We start from the raw sequence: 11,690 nt of genomic DNA, 5'->3' as shown, positions 1-11,690 counted from the left end.
TTACCTAACTACTTAGGTTTAAAAAATAAAACAACAAATAAAAAAATCACTGCTTTTATTCTTAAATAAACATTCATAGTATTTGAAATTTATACATTTAACGAGCATAACTATTTACAAAACATCTGTTTTCATTACATACCTTATTATTAATTATTAGTTACAATAAGACTAAATATATTATTTTTTCAAAGTATAGGTACCTATGTACTTAGATAATATAATATAATGGTGTTTGCATTAGGTAGGTACATAGTATTTTTGAGTTTAGCTATAACCTCTTATAAAAACTCAATTCTGAAATGTAAAAACAAATAAAGATCTGAAACAATTTTATCCTTCGATATAATATTTACTTAGATTGTCAATTTTTAAAATCCGAGTAAGATGCGAGTAAGTATCTAAATCTAAAATGAAACCCCGTCATAACCTACTTGAATAGATCTTGGATTCCGACCCGAGTTTACATCGAAATTAAGAATTATTATTTACAGCAACAATCTAATTATTATCTTACTTAGCATTATTTAATTACTCTCTGTATTAACTTATAATTACAATCATTAAATTATACAAGTAGCTTTTTATAAATAAAAACTTCTTATATACAGTCCACAATCCTTTAAAAAAATATATTATCATAGTCTTATTAGTTAGGTATATCTTAATATAAAATGGATATTTACAAATGTGTTAGTTCTACAAGCGGGTAGCTGGGTGAAGTGAGTGAGCCGCGCCCGGCACGCCGCGCACAACTCAGCTGCTTCGCTACGAACGCTAACGGACTAATGCTGCGGTAACTCGCTTGTTGTACTTCAGTTATTTGCTATCTATAGTACATAATATATTCACGACTCTAACGAACATCGACACGTATAAACTTTCCAAATATGACAAAAGCGCCGACAGGGTATTGCAACGAGGTCAATGAGAACTTTGCAGCGGTTTTCCTGTTCCGATACCCATGCCGAGGGTTCATGTTCAAACGGCTCGAGCGGTCGGTCGTTGACTGCTCGAGCAGTCGCTACAAACCGCGCAGTTGACGGCTGGAAGCGGTCGCGAAGGCCGAGCAGTCCGTCTACGGCAGTGAATGAATGTCCATAGTTCACCGCGCGGTCGCGGCGTCGGTCTCAACTGCTTGAAGCGGTCCGTGTATGGCCGCCCTAATAATTCCGTTTCGATTTGTACACAATTCGCTGAACAGAATCTTATATAGTAAATTCCAAAATATAAAAATTATCTTACTTATATGATTATTTATTATAATATGTTACAGCAATATAAGTTATTTACTCGTTAATTGTTTATGTTTGGAGGTAAAAATGCGCTGGGAGAACGATTTTTATTCATCTGCCTATTTCCACCTATTTCTTCCCCAATTATAATATCTTCGATATATCTCACAGGAGATGTACCTAGTCATAATATACAGGTTTCATCTATACAAGCACTAGAACAGTAGCAGTAGACTAATGTAATATATTTCCATTAATCCAAAAAATATAATTTTGTTAACAGAAAACGTAGCTACGTAATAATTTAATCTCGGATGATAAATACAGCTAGGTATTTAATTTAATAATGATTTTAAGTTGGCAATTACAGTGTAAGCGGTAGACGGTCGCGCAGAGGACAGGGGCCCGGGCGGTCAGGCCAGGCGGCCGGCGCGCAGCTCGTTGTCCTCGCGGTCCAGCTCCAGGCGGCGCCGCACCCACGCCAGCATCGCGTCCTGCCCACACATCGTATGGTCAGTCTTATCGTATCGCGGCCAATATCGTTATGTCTCTTTGAGTCAAAATAAAAACTATACAATAATAATATTAGGTATATGTACTTCTCAGTACCCACATAATATATTATTGCCTCACATATATATAAGATATCCGATATCGAAGGTTAGTGATTAGAAGTTATTAAAGAAAACCCATTTGGTCGACTATGACACCGATCAATATTTTTATACTTACCTACTTAGGGAGCGGGCGTTCGGCGGGATTTCAGCATTTCCAAGCGCCGCACAAAAGTTAATCGAATACGAGATGATAAATAAAAATGTGTGGCGGCGGTAGACGCCGTCGAACCTGCGGGGCGCTCAGTCGCGGCGCGGGTCGAGGGGCCCGTCGGGGTATTCCTCGTAGTCGCGCGCGTGCTCCAGCTCGTCGTCGCGCGTGTCGTACTCGCCCGGCTCGTCCGCGTCCTCCGCCTCGCCGTCCGCGTCCTCGTGCGAGCCGCCCGGCCGCTCCTCGCGCGCCGCCTCCTGCCACACCGACAACTACTTCCCGCTACTTCCCGCCGCTCCCCGCCACTCCCTCCGCCGACCCTCGTGCGTCTCGACCTACCGCTCTTCGCATTCTGTGCCACGGCTCACGGGGGACTTATTTGTCGATGCATCGACAAGTATATAATATACTAATCGAGATAGTGATTTGATACGAATTCTTAATTTCTTTATTATTATTGCCGTCTGCGATTATGTACCCGTCGAATTGGAAGAGCGGCAGACGGAGGGGGCGGTAGCATTATGAAGCGTGCGAGTTAGCATTATTAAAGTTTCTCAGTTAGTAGGGCGGAACGAATAATTCATGCTGCTCGATAATACCATAATTATAATATTATACAAAAATACAAAATACCCATCCTCAATTTTCACTACAGTAAGGTAAAACCCCATTCGAAATTATAAAACATTAGGTATTACGTTTCCTGAGTGAGTTCGGCACACTGTGCAGCACAGGTGCACAGGTGGCACCGGGCACGTACCTTGGAGGGCCGCCAGCCGCAGCCGGGCAGCGGCAGGCCGTCGGGTCCCAGCGGGCAGGGCGCGTCGAGGCCGGGCACGCCCTGCTCGCCGCGCTCGCCCTTGTCGCCCTTGCGCCCGCGCTTGCCGCTCGGCCCCTGCGGAGCGGACGGCCGTTACTCGGGTGTTGCCGGGGAAGCGATAGTGTCGGGGTGCTTGTGTGCGTTAGTGTTAGTGCACGTGCGATGTGTCCGAGTGTCTCAGAAAGTTAGCGGTTTACCTTGTGCCGAAAGAGAAGAAAAGAGAGAATAATAATATCAACATTGAGATTGCTCACCGGTTCTCCTTTGTAACCTTTTTCACCCTTCGGCCCCTATATGGTTAAAGTTAAATTGATTAATCATTTTATTTAAAGAGAGTAATTCAGGTCGTATACAGTGATATCGTCCGCTCCGACTGACCTCCGTCCCGGGGATTCCGTCCGTTCCCTGAAATGAATAAGCTCCGATGAATGATATCCTTAATTTTTAACAACCGAATATATTATTATGTATTTAGAAACGGTTGTACTATGTTCTGTATTGAGAAAATGATGACCGGTCTTAACCCGACGGACGGCAGTTTTATAACGCTTGGATAATTTAAGCAATCCTGCGCGGAAGAAAAACCAAAATTGAATAATGTAAACGTACGGGAAGTCCCGGGTCACCGCGCTCGCCCTTGCCACCCGGCTCTCCCTGTGCACCCTGTCGACAACCGTTTAATTACTTAAATCTGATTATGAACAATTCACTTCAATATAATTAATTAGGTAGGTACACCCAATACTGACCTTCATACCGTCCAGGCCCGGCGGACCCTGCGAAATACACACTAATAAACGTCGATTCTCTTGGTGCATTGCATTGGTCGCGGCTGCCCACTATGCTCTACATATTAACTTTAACGATACTTATGAAGCTCGAAAGAGGGCTATTTGGACCAGAGAACAGCAACATGCTCATACGTTCGGGCTAACGTGCCATCGCCCGGCCATGCCAGAGACGGCGAGCGTTCGTCACATCTCGAAGAGAAGCGAAACGAGAAATAAGACAAGGTCAGAAGAAAAAGACAAATATGCACGGCATGCAAATATTTATTTTCCTTGAAAATAATTTGTGAACAACAATATTTTATTCGCTCTCGAGGTTATGGTACAAATGACAACTTTCGATCTCATAAAAAAACTAAACTCTTAACTCTAATACATACACTTACACTAAACGAGACGAACAAAAGGGAAGTGGACCGGCCGCAGCGCGACGGAGCGATCACACGCTCGAGCCATTGTTACACTTTCCTCAGGCAGTCACACGCGACATGCACCACTTATATTAGCCTAGGCGATTCAATTTGTACATTCCTTTCGTTAGTAATATTTAAGTTTAACAATACGTTAATGATAAAGACGATACGTTAGAAGAAATACATCGAGAGAGATAGGACACGAGTGAATATGCACGATTTAACATTAACATAGTAGGAGTGCGGACGGAGCGCGCGGGACACATTATGTACAGGGCGGGGGAGGGCGCTTTCTCGAGACCACTAGGTACTCTAGAAAATATATTCACAAAACCCGAGAGAAATGCTGTGACAGAAGTAGGAAATGATATGTAAGTAGAGAGAGACCCGAAGAGCGCACCCTCGCCCCCTTCGCAAGCAGAGAGCGCGCGCGGCATACTGCACAACGGGGCACGGGCTGCCACTACTGGCCACCCTATTGTTTTACATAGTTTCCTTCGATATATTATTATTATGCTTAAATAATTTCAATCTATTGCCCTGCTAATGAAACATTTGTTTAGTAATTTGGCGCGCACTCACTGATGACATTATTTACATATTATTAATTTATGCTAAAATTCGAATATAACATTTATTTTAAAGAAAGATAGTTACATTCACAATAACCTTATCGTTAAATTAGGCGAGTCGATAAATAGTTTTATAGATATGACTTAGCGATACAGAGTGACACGTTAAAGGTACTTATGAGGATAACAACTTCAAGAACATCTTGACACTCGTACTTGGTAATATATCACAATATTCACAATTCCCTCGAAGCCTCGCGGGGCGCTAACGCATAAAGCTTATACATAGTAAAGATTCGGTCCACGTCAAAACTCTTAACCTTCTGTGATATTGATTTTATTTTACTGAAATATCCCATGAAATATTTTGTGTCTCTAAAATCTAAATCAATTTTAGAGGCATAAATAATACAAACTATCGGTTCCCTAGATCATCGAGGTGCTTTATAAAAACGACAACACTCCCGTTCGAGTCGAGCAAAGGGCGTTCACACTCAATTTATACAAAACGGCACAAAGCTTAACGTAAATTACAATTCGATGTTTCGTGTAAAAAATGATTATCTTTATACAGAGTCAATAACACTTAGCACTAGACGGTAACATCTTACACTGGATCCAGGAGCTAGGTACAATTTTACAATTTACAGCAGTCGGTGCCGGCGCCACTACGTGAAGGCGAAGTGCTGCGCCCAGCCGCCTTCCTGCCACACACACACACACCTCTGTTAGCACACCCCTCCCACACCGCTCTGCGACCCACCTCACGTCGAGTACTTAGCATACATTGACATATTTAACATTGCTTTTACTCGCGTATACTGAATTTATTTAAAATTATAAGTGCAAGGGATTTGATTTTTTTTTCGGATTTTTTAATATATTTCGTTATTCATGAGATTGAATCATTAACTAATTATAGCCGTCATGTGTATTGTGTACGTACGCACCAAGGTAAAGCGTGCGGCCATAGACTGCGATCACATCTGTTTTGATGATGTAATGATTAACTTAATATATAAAACTTATAAGATCATTTTTTTATTCACATGTGTGTTCACCTAACATTTTTTTATTTTGTGTGTTCGATTAAATAACACTAAGAAATTACATGAATTTTGAATTACTTACTATTTAAATCCATTGCAAACCCTGTGATGAATACAATCATACGCTAAAATAGATGTTATATCATAAATGTGGGAGTCGCAGAACGGTTTTTAACATGCTCATTAAACTAAATGCTACAGTTAGTGGATTAGTGTTGTTATGTCGAAGGAATCTAAAAGTCTACGTTTTATAAACTTTGTGTTCCACTCCATAGCCCCTACGCAGACGAGCATGGTATCTAGCTCACCACACGCTACTAGATACATGCATTTTTATTTTGCAAATTAGTGAATGTACAGTGTAGGTGATTGCAACGCACATGAGTAATAAAATGTAGAGAGACAAAGCTTCATACAGCCGCGAAGATCGCACGTGTGGCCAATGGGTAGCTGTCAATGTCATCGATTTTCGTACACGGTAAGATTGAGATTTGACATAGGTAAACCAATTTTTTGTATCCTGCCTTTTAGCAGAAAATGGTTTGCCAGATTATCACTTGACAACCAACGTTTCGCCGATGTTTCACTTTGACAACTAACGATTAGCAAATTTTTGTATGACAACATTTCATTTGGTAGAATTATTATTAAGCGGATTATTATATGTATGTATTTTCGGCGAAAAGGCTGAGAACCACGATAACGATATGTAAGAAAATAAAATTTATTTAGCTGTACCAAAATAACTTAAAATTTTGTACGTTCATAAGAAGCTTTATTTCTTGTCAGTTTATCTGCTCATGTGGGGCAAAGTGGGACGAGAATACTCACGCGAGGCCCCGAGTCGCCGGGTCGACCGGGCTCCCCGGGCTCTCCGGGCTCGCCGGGTAGCCCCACGGGGCCCTGGAATAATTACACCTTTGTGTGAGGAATATTGTTTGAAACACATAAGTAAGAACATTATTTTAATTAAAAATGTTACCCGACTGTTCACTTTATATTATACTTTAATATTTTACTGACAGAAGAATAATTGATGAATACCAACCGGTAAACCCATCGGACCAGGATCTCCTTTTTCACCCCGTTCCCCCTGGAAAACACAGAGGTTTAATTTTATGAATGATCTTCAGTGAAATACATTTCCGTAGTAATGTGTACGCCTGCGACGTACCGATTTCCCCCGAATGCCCGGGTCGCCTTTGTCGCCTTTGATGCCGGGCGGGCCCGCAACGCCAGGAGGCCCCGCGGGGCCCGGCGCGCCAGGGGGCCCCATCATCTGGAAAAGTGGAACGTGTGTTTTACTTTTTATCATTGCTTTTATATGCATTATACATAATATTACCGTTTTGCACAAATTCCTAGCCCACCTGCAAAATAAAATGTTTAAAATAATTTATTTATGTTCTTACTGTTCTGTGATAATAACACATTGATATTATGTATTATATGTATAAAATGTCTTAATATATTTTTAGACGTAACTTTTGATTTAATATTTTAGTGGATGAATAGTTGTCATTATAGTTGTCACTATTTTCTGTCAAAACATGCTAGCTGTCGAATACTATAAAATGCCGCGTTCCTTTGACTCGTGGCGCATTCGTACGAATCGTGCCTAGGGGCTCGGACGTTGTTTATACGACGTTCGAAAACTACCCTCACTTTACTAATAGTCGCTGACTAGCTGCGATTTGTTATCAACTACCTACATCAATTGGGTAGCTGTGTAGAATCGCAGTACATTCTTATTACATTCAAACTAATATTTAACTTGGCCTCGCGTGTAATTTCTTATAGTACCTCTATATTAAATATTTGATGCATATAAAATATAAGATCTATTTAAGGTTTGGTGTAATTCAAACCAAAATTGTTGTGTAACGCGTAGCCAATTCAATATTCTTAGAAGGGATGAAAAACCTGTTGAACTTTATAGAAAATTATGTTACTACTCAGAGAAATTTTGTACTTTTTTGTTTTTGGCAATAAATATCTGTTTATATATTCGATATTTGAGAAAATATTAAAAATGACTTACTATTTCATGTCCATACAGCTCGTAGCCCGTGCCGTCTCCCTGCAAGTTCAACAGTGGGCATAAAGATTAACAGTTCCACACCACACGGTCACACCGCCGAGGTATATACTTTGATAATGTATTATAATATACCTAAAGGAAAAATTTATAACTCCTATGTACGGACGACTCAAACTACTATGTTAACAAAATATGCATCATACTTCCCGTGTAGCAGTAGCACATTTTGTAACACTATCCGATATCTTTGAAAATTGGTATTAAATAGATATACTTATTACTTATTTACTTGAACATGAGTAGGTACTTCAGGATATTTGACATTCCATCTAGAGAGAGAATGCAATTCCCCTTTAATCATATTTAAAAATTAAAAGTAAAATCGTGATACAATTTTAAATAAATAAAATAATATTAAGTACCTACTAGGTATATTTATTATTAAATTATTCATTTACTTTCCAACGGCAGAAATTAATGATTACTTTTATTTTTAGGCTTTTTATTAACATTAGGCCTAGACAAACGTCATCGTCATTCGTTTTCTATATAAATAAATATAAAATTATAGTCCGGTCCGGTCAATGTAGACCTTCAAAGTAACAAAATTCCTTTCCAGCCGAAAACTGACGAAAGTTTATAACTTTTTGATAACGAAGTTACGAAGAGTTGCAAAAAGCCCATCCAACTGAAAATTGGTACAATTGTTTAAAATATAATTAAATAAAATTAAATATCAAAACTTCCCATCATTCCGATACTTGGAAAAATAAATATTGGACAAAAGGTGGTTTTGCACCAAAATGGTAAAACCACCATAGTGGAAATAGAAGTTGTTAACATTCACAATCACTTATGTAGGACGGAAGTGATTTTATAAACGTTTGCATTTTATGAATATTTTAAAATTTTGAATGACTTCTTTGAATATCTCATAAAAAGTGGCTCTAATAAAAATATCTACAATAATTTTGGTCACAGGTGATATTTTCATGATAAAATTTACCGTTTCGGTGAAAATTGCGAAGTTCCAAGAACTTAAAAATGAAGGACCGCCTCTATTTGTCATTTGTCATTTGTCTAGGCCTGCTGGAGGGATGCAAATGAAAAAAGAAGAAAGAAAAGAGTCGATAGTTACTTGTCTTCGTCTCAGCTTTCTGTACTTCTAGTGTCCAACCGAAGGGCACCGCGCGCACACCGCAACCAGAACAAGAGAGAGAAGGGCAATGTTAGTTGTGCTCAGCTGTTTCGTGACTACTGTGCTACTCTGCCGGTACGTGCGACCTTACCGAGTCTCCCTTGTCGCCTTTCTCCCCCTTGAGGCCTGGGTAGCCGGGCGGCCCGGGCAGCCCCGGGGCGCCCAACATGCCCGGGGATCCCATGTCACCGTAGTCTCCTTTCTCGCCCTTTGGACCCATCTCACCCTGTCATTTTAGGAAATATCATCATTTGTATTTGATTAATATTTCAGCAGATATTATAATTCAGGATTATTGTTTTTGTTATTTCACAAAAAAAAGTATTTTACAAAATGATGCTAAGTAATTATTTTAAGGTAATATTTTAAAAACAACCTTTAAATTTATATTGAAACAAAACGGGCTATTATATTGTTTTCCAAGTCAAGTAATATAACATTAGGTGCAATCAAGAGCAGTTTGAGACGTACTGGTTTCCCGGGCGGGCCGGGCACGCCCGCGTCTCCGGGGCGTCCGTCGAGACCGGGCGGGCCGCGCGGGCCGGCCGCTCCCGCAGTTCCTGAATAGGCAATGACACGTAAGGTAACATCTAAATATTCAAATTAAAATTACAATTAGATTATTTGCATTTTACCTTTATCTTAATTTATTATGATAATGAAAATTTTATTTGGAAATCAACGTTTGGCACTGATTTGTACAAAATAATAAACAATTGTCAAGTCAGGATACCAATGATACGTTGAGAGTGATGCTTCTTTTAGGTACTTATTACAAAAAGTGGGAATTCAACACTGTAATCGTATTAAAGTTACCTGTGTCAATAAGCCTGTGCAATGGTGGCTGAGAGCCGCTCTCGCGTGACTCGTTACTAAGCACCTGAAGCTAGTTAGTCCTCACTTGTACCACAACCCAACTATCTACGTGTGAACAAAACTGTAAACTGGCGTTATTGTACTACTTAATACCATGCGGCGTGCGAGGCATGCGAACGATGCAATGAATAAGGAAATAAATCTCGAAGGAAGGATGCAAAAATGATGAGACGAGAAGGACAGCTTGGAGTCGATTGATCAGCAGTTTTAGAAAGACTTTGAGCAGAAAGAGCAGTTCAGAATATAAAAGAATAGTGGGTAGTCTTCTCCGGTTTCGAAAGGCGAGCGTGCTGCGCGTGGGCAGAGTGGGCAGCGGATGAATAAGTATATTGTTGTGTTCTCTTTTCTATGTAGTGTTGCCAATTGTTATATAATAAAAACATAAGAGAATTTAAAAAAAAATATGAATTACATCATAGTTTTTATTTTACTACAAGTATTATATTAGCAACACTCGTTTAATTAGGGCTTACCATACATGGATAAGTTATAAATTTATATTTTTAAGTATCATCAGAAAAGTGTATAATACTTATAATCATTGTTATTTTGCTATCGTAATTGATTACTAGAACGTTTGTATGACCGGTAGCCATGTGTGGTGAGCCGTAGCCGGTGTGCGTGTTGTGCTTGTGTGCTTGTGTGCGTGTGCGTGTGTACGGTGCGCAGTGAGGGCGGTTACCCGCTTGCCGCGCTTGCCGCGTGCGCCGCGCTCGCCGGGCGGGCCGGGCGCGCCCGTCGCTCCCCGCTCGCCGCGCGCGCCCTCCGACCCTTCAACACACCCTGCCGTTACACACTACTACGCACTACGCCCTAGGCTACTTCTCGGCGGCGTGCGCGACATAGACGCATCGCCTTTACGAATTTATCGAAATTTGTCAACATTTTAATTACAGCGTCGAAACGAAAGGCAAGGCGTGCGTCGATATCGCGCCTAATAATACTACTAAGCGGTATTCTATCTACTAAAGGAACGATTAATAAACAAATATTAGATTCCATAAATATCCAATTAATTAATTATTAGTCTGTTAACCCCACGAAGCTTTGTTTTAATGCGAACAAAATTTAAGAGCATTCCCAAATCGGAGCGTGAGCGACTAGCTACGGCGTCGTGTAGGAAGCGTGTCTGTCCCGGGGCGACATGCGGAACTACGAGAGGGTTACCGGGCGGGCCTGGCGGGCCGGGCGGGCCCTCGATGATGCCGGTGGGGAACGCGTCGCCCTTCAACGTCGTGGTGAAGCCGCGCTCGCCTTTGTCGCCTTTGTCGCCCTGAAACACGCCGCAGGCCAGGGCCACAGTTATACTCTCACTAAACTAATGTAATATTATGAATGAATGGCGTTGATTTACATTATAATTCCTTTAGTACTGTAGTTGGATGATAATAATTATGGTGATGAAGCTGAAGAGGAATTTTAAAATGACAGTAACTATGATGAAGTTATTTTGAAAAAAATATAATTGAAAGAATTGCATTATTTACTTGTTGCCATACTTTTAATTGAAAGTGGAGGACTTTTTAATGTTCCAGAGAAAATATGGTAAATGCACAGAAAGGTTTTGGGTACTGTTTTACTATAATAAATATGGATATTAACCTTATGTCCTATAGGTCCAGGTGGCCCAGTTGGTCCGATGGGACCTGGTGGGCCGGCGGGGCCGATCGGGCCAGCGGGCCCGACTGCGCCGGCGGGCCCCGGCCTGCCCTCTGCACCCGCCACGCCGTCAGCTCCGGACGGGCCTGGAGGCCCCGGTGGACCTGGCTCACCAGGTTCTCCCTATATTATCACACATGTCCTTTATACAATACCTATATTATAATAACAATTAAAACTCTTGTTGCACAGTTTTTAGTACGGTTAGCAAGCTATAAATGAAAATTCCGTACTACTTAATATTTTAAAGAAATAAAAACGTAAGATATTGTTA

General features: G+C 40.7%; 1 protein-coding gene across 1 annotated transcript in view; it reads right to left on the bottom strand.

Annotated features, from left to right (window-relative positions):
• Positions 1-38: 38 nt before the first annotated feature.
• Positions 39-11,690, bottom strand: part of LOC123695226 (collagen alpha chain CG42342) — a 168,904-nt gene continuing 157,252 nt past the window's right edge. Inside the window, exons 7-24 of the mRNA XM_045641001.1 lie at positions 11,360-11,539; positions 10,925-11,030; positions 10,344-10,528; positions 9,698-9,767; positions 9,353-9,441; positions 8,973-9,107; positions 8,822-8,848; positions 7,684-7,731; positions 6,817-6,921; positions 6,691-6,735; positions 6,474-6,545; positions 3,570-3,596; positions 3,430-3,483; positions 3,199-3,225; positions 3,075-3,110; positions 2,761-2,895; positions 2,082-2,257; positions 39-1,729 (exon numbers count right to left, since the gene is read on the bottom strand). Of these exons, the coding sequence (XP_045496957.1) occupies positions 2,093-2,257; positions 2,761-2,895; positions 3,075-3,110; positions 3,199-3,225; positions 3,430-3,483; positions 3,570-3,596; positions 6,474-6,545; positions 6,691-6,735; positions 6,817-6,921; positions 7,684-7,731; positions 8,822-8,848; positions 8,973-9,107; positions 9,353-9,441; positions 9,698-9,767; positions 10,344-10,528; positions 10,925-11,030; positions 11,360-11,539 (1,506 nt within the window). The 3' untranslated portion in view covers positions 39-1,729; positions 2,082-2,092. The remainder of the gene's footprint in view (positions 1,730-2,081; positions 2,258-2,760; positions 2,896-3,074; positions 3,111-3,198; positions 3,226-3,429; positions 3,484-3,569; positions 3,597-6,473; positions 6,546-6,690; positions 6,736-6,816; positions 6,922-7,683; positions 7,732-8,821; positions 8,849-8,972; positions 9,108-9,352; positions 9,442-9,697; positions 9,768-10,343; positions 10,529-10,924; positions 11,031-11,359; positions 11,540-11,690) is intronic.

The sequence above is a fragment of the Colias croceus genome, chromosome 10 (genome assembly GCF_905220415.1).
Source record: "Colias croceus chromosome 10, ilColCroc2.1".
Classification (NCBI taxonomy): Eukaryota; Metazoa; Arthropoda; class Insecta; order Lepidoptera; family Pieridae; genus Colias; species Colias croceus.
Note: the sequence above shows the minus strand (reverse complement) of the source record. Positions and strands in the feature narration are given on the sequence as shown.